The sequence below is a fragment of the Mastigoproctus giganteus genome, chromosome 11 (assembly GCF_048544385.1).
Source record: "Mastigoproctus giganteus isolate SK-2022 chromosome 11, ASM4854438v1, whole genome shotgun sequence".
In the NCBI taxonomy this organism is placed as follows: Eukaryota; Metazoa; Arthropoda; class Arachnida; order Uropygi; family Thelyphonidae; genus Mastigoproctus; species Mastigoproctus giganteus.
Genome location: NC_143585.1, coordinates 144,713,521 through 144,727,481, shown reverse-complemented (window position 1 = coordinate 144,727,481; position 13,961 = coordinate 144,713,521). Strand labels below are relative to the sequence as shown.

General features: G+C 34.5%; 1 protein-coding gene across 3 annotated transcripts in view; it reads right to left on the bottom strand.

The window, feature by feature from the left end:
* Nucleotides 1-13,961, bottom strand: part of LOC150078496 (leucine-rich repeat protein soc-2 homolog) — a 487,454-nt gene that overhangs the window by 433,103 nt on the left and 40,390 nt on the right. For all 3 annotated transcript variants that reach the window (XM_090385300.1, XM_090385301.1, XM_090385302.1), the window contains exon 3: nucleotides 6,635-6,703. In XM_090385300.1, the coding sequence (XP_090241426.1) occupies nucleotides 6,635-6,703 (69 nt within the window). The remainder of the gene's footprint in view (nucleotides 1-6,634; nucleotides 6,704-13,961) is intronic.

Genomic DNA, 13,961 nt, shown 5'->3' with positions numbered 1-13,961 from the left:
GGATCAAGTCTGGAACACTGTTTTGTTTTTACAGCTGTTAATTTTGAGAAACAAACCTCACATATATATGCAGACCCGAAAGGTAGCAATGTTTGTATTGCCATTTTCGATAATTCTGGATACTTGTCTCAAAGAAAAAAAATCAAAATTTTTTCACAAGTTGCAGTCTTGAACGAGCACTATAATGCTTCGTCAGACGACAGGTCGATAAGATCTTCCTTTTGCTGAATGGTAATTTTGGGGCATGAAGAAATTTCAAAAGCAAGGGATCAAAAATATCCAATACAAATTTTTTTCTGGAGATACATTAAATCGTTTGAAAAAATTCTTAGTTAGCATTGTTAAGTGGGTGGCGATGATATCATTGCCACCCACTTAATTGTAAAATGTCAATATTATTGTTATTAAAAAAAAAAATCAGAAAAAAAAATAGGAACATTTCAGTATTATTTTGCTCAAATTCAGTTTTCAAAAGATTAAGCTTCTTTTTGAAAGCTTCTATTTTATCATTGAGTATTAATACATTTGTTCCCTGTCCTTGAAGACTTAAATTTAAATCATTAAGTTTTTCAAATATATCAACAAGGTAACTAAGTTTTCCAAGCCATTTTTTATTTGTAAACAACTGAACAAGGTTCTGATTTTTATCTGATAAAAACTTCATGTTTGAGGTCAAAAAGATGTCACAAAACTTTACCACTGGACAGCCACCTCGCTTTCATATATAAAAGAAGTGTTTCATAAGTAGATCCCATTTCATTAAAGTATAGCAAAAGGTCTTCTATTTACGCTTCTACTTTTAATAAAGTTGATCACACTTACTGCATCTTTCAAAACTTTGTGCAAATCAATTTTCATTTCCTTCGTTACTAATGCTTCCCTATTTATAATGCAATGATTAAAAACTATATTTGTGATGATTTACATAATTAAATTACATTACTTAATGATTTACATAAAATATAAATCATTAAGTTGTGGAGCAATTTCCTTTACTTTGCCTTTTAAACCTTTATTTTCTTGTTAATGCAGCCACACCATCAATATAAATCACTTTTTCCCACGTTACGTTATTTGTTTGAAAGAAAATATTTATAACATCAAAAATCTTCTTGCCCATCATTCTTCCTTCCAAAGCTTTGCAAAACAGAAAATCCTCCAAAATATCTCCCTTGTAGTAGTATCTGGCATATACAATAAGTTGAGCAAGGTTTGAAATACCTGTGGATTCATCTAACTGTATTACAAAAATTGGACTTTCTCTCAATTGATTTAATAAATTGAATTTTAGGTTGTCCTCAATAACTGTAATACAGCACATGTAATGTCTCTGGATAGAGGAATAGTTTTCAAATCATTGCTGTACTTTTCTCCATACATAATTGAAATCATTTTTATTGTAGCAGGGAGAACAAGAGATTCAGCAATAGTAGTATGTGATTTCAAATTTTCCCCTATTAAATATGAAACTTCCACAGATGCTCTTAAAGCTTTACAAGGAACTGCTGCATGTTTCTTCATGAAAGATTTCAGACCTTGTATGCCGTCGGCTTGTCTCTTGAAAAAGGATTCAGTTTTTTTCATTAGCTCTGGATGTTTCAATACGCAAGTGTCTTTTTAATTTAATAGGTTTTATGCTTTCTTTATCCAGTTTTTCGTAACATTATGAAACAGGATGTTGCTCATCATCAACAACACTGTAAGTGAAGCCATACTTCATAAATTCCTCTTGATATTTTCTATTCTTTTTCATTCCTTTTGGTTTGGAATATGATGGCTCTCTACCAGAAATTCGTGGTTGCACTACACTTGAAAGTGCAGTGCAATTGCCAATTATTAGTGTCCAAATTTTCATATGATATATTTCTTACCTTATTAGCTTCTGAAGTATCTGTAGTAACATTGTCGTCACTCCGTGGCCATTTTGTTCTGATTACCCATGGTAAAATATATATCTTTTTTCTCCTTAAAGACAAGGATAATAACAGTGAAACATGCAATATAAAAAGTAGCAGAGGAATGAAAAATACATCCAAGTTGACATGAAAGCACCGAATTACAAAACAGAATAAAGTGTGCATGCAAGAAACTTGCTATATAACATATTTACTGACACTGCATATTCGTACTTCTGACCTTCAGGCAATTTGAGAATTTGTGCTGTAGGAAGCACGAATTAAGAGGTAAAGAAATTATCGTTCAGCAATTGAGTAGTACTGAGAAGTATTAATACATACTAAGAAAGTCGCACTAGTCGGATGCTTTCTATGTGTCCATAGCCAACGAGCAAATTAGGCATATTCTTGACATGGACAATAAGTAAGAACTCCACCTGCATCACATGTGTAACCAGCCTAACAAAATAAAAAGTGGCAGTAGAGTTCATTCATATCTCAGACTTTGTTTGAGTAGTAAGGTCTCTACATAGAAAATTTTATTTAAAAATTGCCACGAACCCTCTGGGGGTCGCATGCCACAATTTGCACACCACTGCCTAAGACCCATGTCATATGCTTTTTTCTTATCAAAGAAAATTGACACCTGGTGCTGGAGTTAGAGAAAAGCATCTTGAATTGATGTGTCCAGCCTTATTATTTGGTTGAGCATTGACCTGTTCTTTCGGAATCCACATTGTATTCCGGAGAGGAGTTCATTTGCTTCTAAAACCATACGCAGTGAAATTGACCATCCTTTCCAGGATTTTGCACAAGCAGCTTGTCAGAGTAATTGGGGGTAATTGCTCAGAAATTTTGGATCACTTCCTAGGGAAGGCAAGCACAACTGTCTTATTCCAGAAGTCCAGAAACTGCTCTTCAAGACATTTGGTTATATCTGATCCATAGATTCAAATGAAAGATATTTACATGTCATAATGGATGTCATCTGGCCTGATGGCACTTGCACGGGATAGAGATAGTGCCTTTCATTTCCCATTCTGTGAAGAGCTGATTATATGCCTCACAGTTATTTGAATACAAATTCAAATGCTTCATTTCAGCAGACACTTTAGCAAAAATCTTCCCCCAGAGTGTTCACAATTGCAATTGAAGTAAACTGATCTAAACCAAAAGATACATTTGGCCTGACATAGGGTATAGTATGCTTTAGTAGGTGCACATTTCAAGGAATTAAATTTTCTTCTGTGGGTGGGATATTGTTGGAATATAATCAGATGTAAGAATTGTTAACACTATTACATGTACTTACAATTAATTAGATCCTGATGAATTGTTCTCTTATTTGAAGTATATAAAACTATATCATCAGCTCTAACCATCAAGTATTGGAAAAGAATTTCTTTCAAATAAATAACAAATAATCATAATTCGATCTAGTGGGCCCTTGTACCAATTAATCTCACACAATAACAATAAAAACGACAACTATTTGTTTGGCACTTGATCAGAGTGCCCCAGAATCCAGTTTAACTTGGAAAAATGGTTTTTATTCTGTAAATTAATCAAAAACTTGTTTTGTTTTATTGCTGGATGAGAGGATAAGAATTTATTTTCAGTGCTGAGACCACACTCAGAGTTTCTGGATATTAAGTGGAGCTGAATGTTGATAACATCCAAGGCTAACTTGTTTGTATACACAGTGCTGTCATATTATGATAGTTACATTCACTAGGGAGAGATAGAGAAATAGTATTGGAGGGAAAATTCAGTGCAGCACCAGTTTTAAAACTGTCAGTGTCTAATATCAGATAATTCAAACAGCTGTTAAGAGCATGTCCATAATGAAGTTGTTGAATGTTACAGTTTGCTAGAGTTTGTTTTTCCCATTGTCAAAAAAGTTTCACAAAGTGCAAGATTGATCAACCAGCATGGGAGCTCATTTTCCCCTATACAGTGGATTTGAACAGGAAATATTGGAAAAGCCCTTAGTACAGTGTGGAGGGTGTTGCATTGAATGGTTTTAATCTTAAACATACAGTCTTCCTAGCCAAGCCACAGACAACAGCACTACAGTCCAAGCTGGATCTGATACAAAAGCAACAACTGAAACTACAGGCAACCCATGTTGTAGCAGAGATGGCTCAGTGCAAGTTGAGTTTTTTTAAGTATGTTATATGAGAAGCAAAATTGAATGTGGAGTCTATTATTAAACCAAGACAAATATTAATGGCAAGGGGATCAGATTGATCAACCAGCATGGAAAAAAGACGACTTGAATCTGAGTTCCAGGTCAGGATGTAGTTTATGCTTTTTTAAAGAAGTAAACTGCAATAGTTCTTTGCTCTGATAGATAGTATGACAATAATGTTAAAAAAAAACCATATTTCTTATTTCATGTTAAGAGATATTCCATATTTCTTAACATAGATGCCAAAGTCTGTTTCTTACTCAGTTAAAAGCTGAAGACAAATGACAAATACAGAGAGTTCATCAGCATACCAATATAATTCAGTATTTGGGATAGTCTGTGTTATGGTATTTAATTTAATTGCAAACAGAGCAGCATTAAGTAGTGACTCCTGTGGGGCACCTTTCCATGTAAATTTTCAAGAAAGGATGTTCTGATATCAAATCTGAAATGTTTTACATTAAAGGAAGTTTTAACAAATTGAAGTAAATGATCTATATACCACTATTATAAACTTTCGTTGATGGGTTGGTTGCATGTTTTTCCTTGTTTCTTCCATTGCCTGTCTTAATGAAATTGTCATATCCTGTTAGTTTAGGAAAAATAGCGATAAGTTAATAAATTTTTTTTCTAATTTGCAGTTAAAAGAAGATAATGCTCATCTGGTAGCAAATTTTTTGTGGAACTAACAAATACCATTGATCACAGTTTTCTGTGCCTACTTCATGCTATCAATGAGCAAGGTGATGCTTGCTGCCAGTGCTTATCTGCCTCCCTGTAGTACCAAAGGCCTTTTCTATATCAAGGCTTACCATTACAAGATGTTCATTTCTGAATGTCTTGTAATGATAAGTTGGGTTTAGCATTCATAAGCATTAAATGCTAGCACCAGTTGTGATCATAAGATTCAAAAGGGGAATTGGTTCTGTTGGACTCCAAATTGATTTTTCTTCAAAAGAGATTCAAGAACTGATAGAAGTTGTCTGCATCTCAATCCCTGTGACAGTGTGTCATGCAAACAATGTAAATAGGCTAAGGGGGAAATAAAGGATACTAATGGCATTTATTTAAAGAAAAAATAAATAAAAATTAAATGTGGCCAAAAATAATCTCACATTTGGAAGCAAAATTTTCGTAAATGAATCTTTTGTCTCTTCACGCAACATAATTCTGACACAACTACATAAAACTGGGACCAATGAAAGAGTTTAAGGCCATAGAGGAAGGCTGTTACTGGCACACTATTTCAAAAAGGTCCTGAGACAAGTGATGTTAAACTTCATAGTGAACTCAACAAACCACAAATCAGAGCTGCTGCTGAAACTTAGTTTCATACTTGCTACATCTCAGAGAGAAGAGAAGGCTCAGTTAATAAGAGTGTTGTTAAAAATTATTTTAGGCATTTATAAATCAAAGGCCTGTGCACAACGTACTTAATTTCAAGACACCATGTAGCAATGTGAGCGTTAAGGTTCATTTTCTATACAGCCACCATGATGCAGTTAGTGAAGAGCTGGATGAAATCAAAATATTAAGACTATGAAAAAAAAAGTTATCAGGGTAAATGGAATGAGGCAATGATGGCAGACTACTATTTGTTAGTGTCTATGTGATGTGCACAAGAGTTTCAAAAAACAAATTCATCCACATGCAAAAAAGGAACCGTGTCAAACTGCTATATAAGATATTGGTTTAGTGAGATGACTGAGTACATTGTCACTGGTTCTTAATATTCTGTGCCTATCTGCTAAATGTTTGAAAGAGATATATATTTTGATATGGGTGGTAACATTTTTTTTATTTTTCATTTTGTGTAAATTGACATGACACAGCAAAATCAATTACAGATTTGGAATTGGCACCTAAAATAAGCGTACAAGTTCCACCATTTGCTTTCATAAAAAAAAGTTTTTTTTAAAATAGTACCATGTTATTTTATAATGCTGTGAAATATTTTAGAACATAAAATTTGAGATGACTCGAGTGTAATCATTATTATTTAAAATGTGTTATTGTATAACTTTTGTATAGAAGTAATTAAAATAACACTAATGTCTGCATTAACAATGCTATAAAATCTTAGCATGGCATCATTTTCTCATATTGTGAAGCTATCACTACAAATAAACAGCCTTTCCCAGAATGTGAAATGTATTGCCAATCCTGTGTGATGAATATCGCCACTCATATGACCATTTTGGGAATTACTGTGCCCTCATCAGTGGGCCCGCATACACCTATCAGTACGCCACTTGAAAATCCTGTGATGGTTCAGCTCAAATGCAACAATTTTGTGCAAATGTTAGCTTGACATTTAGTTACTACTAGTACAAGTATCACATTTCAGCAGTAATATCAAATCTGTGTAACATGAAACTCTATGCTCTGACAAGTTCAATTTTAGATTTCACACACCATTTGGCATAGTTTTAAGTTAAACCTTTTATTATGCACATATCCATCCAAAAATTGTAGTTTACATTTTCAGCTTTAACTGATACCAAAAATATCTAAGAACGTAAATTAAAGTACAAAATAAAGGTCTTACATTGGACTTGCTCAGATCCAATCGAGATGATCCTTCTTCTTTACATCTGGAAAATTCTTTAGACACATCCTAAAAGGAATTTTTAAAAATTAATTAAAACAGTCTATTAAAAGAAAACAGCTATCCATGTCACAATAGTTATACATAACAGGATGCTAGTCAGTGATATAGCTAAAAATTTTTGATAATTAATATCTCCCAAATCTGATATATACAATATGCAGTGTATATATAAATAAATATTCATTTACTGCATATTACAGCAAGCCCTTCACAGCATATGGCTAGGGCGCCAGATAATTTAGTACATAGGAAATAAAATAGTATGTTTTAACAAAATAAGATAGTTGCAATACCAGTGTTCACCCCAGGACCTATCGAATGGGCGCACCACCCTCTGAATTTAACTGACCGCCCGGCTAAAATTGAAGCAATTCTCGCAGTACCATATGGTACTGCCCACTGATCTCGATCAAAATTAATTCGAACATACTATGTGATCGAGATCAGTGCGACAGGAGCATATAACGTTAAATTATGCAATTAATTTTTGCTCTGGATAGCTTAAGTCACATTTATAAATAACAGAAATTTTTTTAATATTGCAAAGTATTACACTTCCCCACCCGGCTACTTCATAATGTCACCCAGCTGGCAAAATTTTCTGGGGGAAGAACACTGAATACAATACATTAAGTTGATAGTTACTTGGTTGAAGGCAGACTGCTGTTTGTGTTTCTTTTCACCTGATTGGAAATATGATTCCTGTATGCTTGAGAGATGATAAACCGTTGGTAATCAACACCATAAAGATTCACAAGCTGAAGAGGTGCATTCGGAAACATTCTGTCCATCTGCTTGAGTCTGGAAAGGCTAATGGGACTATATCTTTAATCTTATAAATAAGATGAAAGATATAGAACAGTAAAAAAGGGGAGAAGAAATGTAGTGAAATAGTAGAGCACGGGTAGCCTGGAGTCCTATTTCTATAGAAAAGACCTTGAACAGAAAGGTTCAAGGTTAATGAACTATTTCATATCTGAAACTGAGACAAAGTTTGATATTGTCACCTTTACTTGCAATTTTGATGACTGGTTCTTGAAAAGTGACACCAAGGCACATATAAATATATATACACACACAGGTGGGCTTTATTTTGCACTGGTCTGATTCGCAATAGCGCCGATCATTAACCACAATGCTATTTTTATTTATTTACTTTTGCAATTTTTTTATAAATTGAAAGTTTTAAAATCGTCAGACAAAATTTATTGGCATCATACTGTGCTATGTATCGTGCACTGTTCACGTGGTTTAGGACAATCTGAGCCAATCAGCAATTAGCGCATTCATATCGGAGATGAGAAAGATTCTCACCCTCAAAGTAACCACTCGTGGACGCGGGTAGTAAAGGTCCATGCGGTGAAGCATTCAGTTGGTTGTTTGTTTACACTATTTACGTGTTGGAAATTTATACACTAACATTTCTTTATTAATTGAACTATTAATAAATTAAATAATAATAATAGTGATAGCCGTGTGCAGTTTTTTCCAATTGTGTTATAAAGTTTTTAATTTAACAGAATAAAGACACACCATGTCTGGTAAAAGCAGTTAATTGAATCCTAGTCCAATATTCGGAGAATAGAATCTGATGAAAGCCGCCCTAATGTGTGTGTAGGGCTACGAACATGCCTCCATCGATTACTACAACTATGTAATAAAACAATAATGCATCGATTGTTTTATTATTTACAAATAATAAAACAATCGATGCAAAGGATGCAAAGTGGTAGGTAAAAGTTTTGGTGCACGGAACCTAACCCTGTGATTTCCGATTGACTCCATTATATAAAGGGTTCCATTGTGCAAATGCACCTGTAGGAACCTAACCCCGACTTAAATTGAGGGCTACCTGTGCATATATATATAAGTTAATAGTCGTGAAGGGCACAACTACATAAGTTAGACAACTAACTTATGTAGAAATTATGGTCGTTGGGTACTTTCTGCATATAGCAGTGTCCCAGGTCCGTAATCCACAATTATTATTATTTTTTTTATTATTAACAATATCAAACCGTTGCTGCCTATAAAACATACATATATATGTATGTATAATACAAAATGAAATAATATTAAGCAAAAAGATATTGCCTCTTTTTCTCTCACATCTCTTCTTCCCATTGATCTTATCACAACTAATATTCATCATGGTCATTGGGTTTCTCTGATTATCAGTAGTCCTAGTCCATGTAAATATGTTCTTTCGTTCTCTCTTTTCTATATATATAAAATGTGGTTTGTATCATAAATATAGTGCCTGAACTAAGAGAGGTTTAAAGGAAAGTAAAAACTGGAAGTATAGTAGTGGTGAAAAAGTGAAAGAATTTAAAAAACCTAGTGCAAAAATGAAATGGGACTAAGGAAGCAAACAATATACAAAAAAATATTTGTAGAAATAAATAATACATAAATAATAATGTATTCAAATATGGGAGGGCAATATTAGAAAGACATCAAATAAAGGGATGGCAAATATGCAAAATCTGAATACAGTAAACGAAAAAAATTATACATGGCCAGGCCTTTCAACAGGGGATCTTTCATTTTTATCTTTCTACTTTCTTTTTCTATCTTTTTCCAGTTCATAAAACTATTAGTGTAATACGAGGGTAATATGAATGCCCCTGCATCCTATTTTCGCCTTCTTTTGACCATCTTTTTCTCCCCCTCCCTATCCTCAAGAATTTTACCATTCCCTATACTATTTGCTTGGCTACACTTGTTGCACTAGTTGCACGTAGTGCAACTATTTTTCCTGGTAGTTGAGAAAGAAGAAGAAAGCTGTCTTAACTACAGGGTGGCTGGCACCCACCAGTACTGCACTACCTCCAGTGGGTGTGGGATATTGTCTACTTCAGGACTGGCATAGTTGACGAGATTGTTAAGGTACATATTAATTGAATCCCACCTCCCCTGCACTGACTTCGTACAGGTGCTCACATCAAGGGGGACTGGCATGGTGGTTAATGACAGTAATCAGGATATGCTACTGCACCTAGATCTAGAAAAGTTAGGCAGAGGGGGGGCTGAAAAGTGACAGGTGAAGTTAACTGACAAATTCAAGCTATTGCATATCGGTAGCAATAATCAAAGAATAACACTGAGGATAGTAGGGAATGAAAAAGACCTGAGTTTAAGTGGTGTGTTGTTATGAAAACTCCAAATGCAAGAGGTATTAGAACCTATAGTACTTAGTACCATGCATGGGCTGAAGGTTGAAAAGATAAAAGAAGATACCTGTTGACAGTAGACTTGAATTTCTGTAGATTGTAATTTTCAGGAAATAAGTATGAAAAAATGTTGTCCCAGAAAAAAAATGACGAATGAATAAATGAAGCAGAAGAAAAGTGGGTTCTGTGAGTTTGAAGTGGACAGTAAATGGATGTTGAATGGTCGCAGCACATGTTCTGACTGGTTTGGAAGAGGGAGCAGGAATTATAGAAGCACCAATTCAGAAGAACAGTGCCCACGGAATTAACTATAGAAAAGGCAGGGGCAAAGGTAAATAAAGCCATCACGAGAATCATGGCAAACTACAGGAAACTTATCAGACAAACTGGTTTGCCACTACCACAGTTTCTCCCTGCATCCTCGGTAAACAGATGGTGCACGTTATCAGTAGAAGTCGAGAAAGATATACTGATTGACACATATGGTGACAGACAAAGTACTGATTGACATTATGATATGCATACATATATATAAAGAATCTTTCTTTCTTTTCCTATTATTTCCTAACTTAACATTTAAGGTCAGGTTATGAAATAATGTATAATTAAAAATAAAGAAACCTTAGTAAAATTTCATAACCAGGTGCATATTCTAGCATAACATAACCTAACTTTTTTCACTAGCTTGCTTTAATCCATCCCGAATTAGTGGCGTAAACTAATTGAACCTTTTCACTAGCCAAAATTTTGTAAAATAATAAGAAGTTTACCTCAATATAATAAGTAGAACACTTCCGTATGATACTCTCCAGCAATTAAAATGAAAAAATTGAAAATCTTACATTATATCCCCTTGCTACAATAAACCAAATTAGGGTACAAGCTAGGGATAGGATACAAAATACTACATCAACCAACAATCGTAATATTAAAATATACTTTATTTCTATTCCATATGTTGAACAGTGGCACAAACACCTTAACAGATTCTTTAAAGATACTGAATTTAAAACTGTGGCCAGGCCAATACGGAAAATACACACTATACTGAAAAATCGCTCAGTCCTTTCCTCATTGGCAACACAAATAAATTAACTGGTATACATTTCTTGAAAGAGATTGCAACTCGTTGTACCAAGGTTTTATGCATTTTCCTCTGAATTTGTGTTAATCAACATGTGGCCTCAGTTCGTGCTTCTCGTTCAGCAGTGTCAGAATTAGCCTTTCATGCCATTAACAAAAAATATATTTTTTATTTAACGAGGCCAAAATACTTAAGTGTCCAACGTAATTATACAAGACTATTAATGGCAGAAACTGTCAAAATAAAATTACATGTGAATTCTGCTAATGTTCGCCGGCAATTTCTAATCTCCGATTCATGGCTTTTACACGCATGTGCAAAGACAAATAATCCCTGTTTAAGTTTCATGCGCACCCCTATTTGATAATTTTCGTTCCTGTGATCACGACATACAGTCAGCTTCATTTTGCATTTTTTTTTGTTAAAGTTCTTTTAATTTTTAATTGTGTTAGATTGATTTTTAATTGTGTTCAATTGATTTTAATTATTTTTTACTGTAATGTAAGATTTTTTCTTTTAATTGCTGGAGAGTATCATACGGAAGTGTTCTACGTATGATATTGCGGTAAACTTCTCTTATTATTTTACAAATATTGATATCAACATAGAATGTACTGAGCATTACAGTTCTCGTTCATACTATCACTAGCCAAAAATGAAAATCTATTTAAAAAAACCCGCACACAATTAAAAAACACTGATAGTCTGGAGTGTGCACCCTGTTTTGAATTTTATCCAAAACCAGTAAACCTTTTCCTTGGGAAAAAAAGGAAAAGGTTAGGTTTCCTAACCTAACCTTAAAAACATACAAAGAAATCAGTAATATGGTTTTTTATAGTGAAAAAAAAATAAAATAAAATAATCTGCTTTTAATAATGAGGAGAAAAAAAAAAAATCATTACATGGTCTATCATGCCTACGTGTCAATCAATATAAAGTTGTTGGCTTCCACTGCCACTAACGATAACACATACAGTGTTTACCAAGAAGGCAGGGAGAAACTGCAGTAGGAGCAAACGAGTTTGTCTGATAACTTTCCCATAGTTTACTGTGGTTCTCATGTTGGCTTTCTTTACTTTAGCCGAGGAAGGCAGAAAAAACAGAAAATCTATGAGGCAGAGAGTGGAGAGAGACTGTGTTAGATAAGAGTCATTAATTAACCTAACTGCCCTCTTTTGAATGGAACCTAGAAGACTCAAAGAGATTTTGGAAGCACTGCCCCAGATGCAGGAACAATATTCCATGATAGGGCAGATTTCAGTTTGTACAGAATGAACAGCTGTTTGGAAGACAAGTAATGCTGAGAGTGAAGGAGAAACCTACTTTTTTTTGATTAGAGAAGCAATATTTGCAAAGTGCTTGTAACAAGAGAGATTAGAAGTCGGGTTATAACTTCCAACAGAGATATAGGATCTTGCCTAGAAATCAGCGTCGAAGATAAGCGTAGGAGCAGAAGAATAATTTTTGCGAGATATAAGACAGGACTGAATTTTAGAAGGATTGAAATCAATAAAGTTATCTTTGCTCTACTGGAGATAAGCATTTAATTACTTGGAGATCAGAATTTAAGGAATTGGGAATGGATATTCAAGAAGTTGAAGCTGTATTATTCTGGGCAAGGTTTCTCAAACTAGAAGGGAATACAATGCGCTATCATCAGCAAAAACCATGGTTAGGATTTCCAGTCAATGAAAGAAGGTCATTAACAAACAAGAGGAAAAGAGTGGGAGAAGGAACTGAACCTTGGGGAACACTAGCATTAGTGGAAAAATTAGAAGACAGAGAACCATCTACCATTACCCACAGTGTGCGGTCAGAGAGAAAACTGGATAACCAATTACAAAAAACAGTTGGCAAACCATAAGATGCCAGCTTATTTAGGAGACCTTTATGCCAAACACAATCAAAAGCCTTTGAAATGTCAAGAGCAACTGCTTGAGTTTCCAACTTTCCCACTGAATTTATCCACAGATGGATAACATAAGCCAGAACATCAAGTTTGATGGAATCCATACTGGCAATTGTTGATCAGATGAAAGCTTTCTAGATAGTTTAAGAGTTGGTGATTAATTGATTTCTGCATGACTTTAGAAAGAGTAGAAGTGAAATGGGATAATAATTGGATGGGAGGGATTAGTCATCCTTTTTAGGAACCAGCATGATGTGAGCAAATTTCCAAGCAGAAGGGAAAATAGCATTGGAATAAAAAATGCAACACAGAACAGGAGTAAGCTCCAGAGCACAGGTTTTGAGAACAAACAAGAAATACCACCATAACCTGGACCTTTCCTAGCATTGAGATTGTTCAAAATCCTTCTGACAGAAGGCAATAGGAAGCAATAACTGGTGTACTGGGAATGGTAGGAGGTAGTTTACCAAGATGAGCAATACGTGGGTTAGAAGAAAAGTAGGTGCTAGCAAGTCAGCTCTAACTTTAGCTGAAGTGGCAAGGGAACCATCTGGTTTTGACAGAGGTGGGAATAGAGATGGGCAAAAATTGTGGCCAATAGCTTTGGCATGAGACCAGAATGCTCAACTACCATTTGGACAAGAAGCAGGTTTTCTACCCACAGCTCATTTGAAATCTAGTTTGGACTAATTAATAACTTCTTTATAATTGTTTCAAGCTTTGGTGTAGGCAGAAAATTAACCCAAAGTTTCAGATACAAGTCAATTGTGATATGCAACATTCTCACCCTGAACAGCCTTAGCACATTTATTGGAAAACCAAGGTTTAGATAAAGAATAAGATTTTACGGTGGAGTAAAGAATAGAGGATTTTATCCCTACAAGAATGATTTCATTAACACGATCTGAGAAAACGTACTGAAATTTGGGCAAAGTCTTTGAGAGGTTGCTTGCCACAAGATTAACCAAAATGTTTGAGGATTATTATCTTAGCTCAGATCTCAGCATGGGTTTAAAAAAAGGTCACTCGACTGAGGATGCTATACAGACGGTTCTGAATTACATCTAGACATCACCCAGTAAATATGTTCTAATGGTT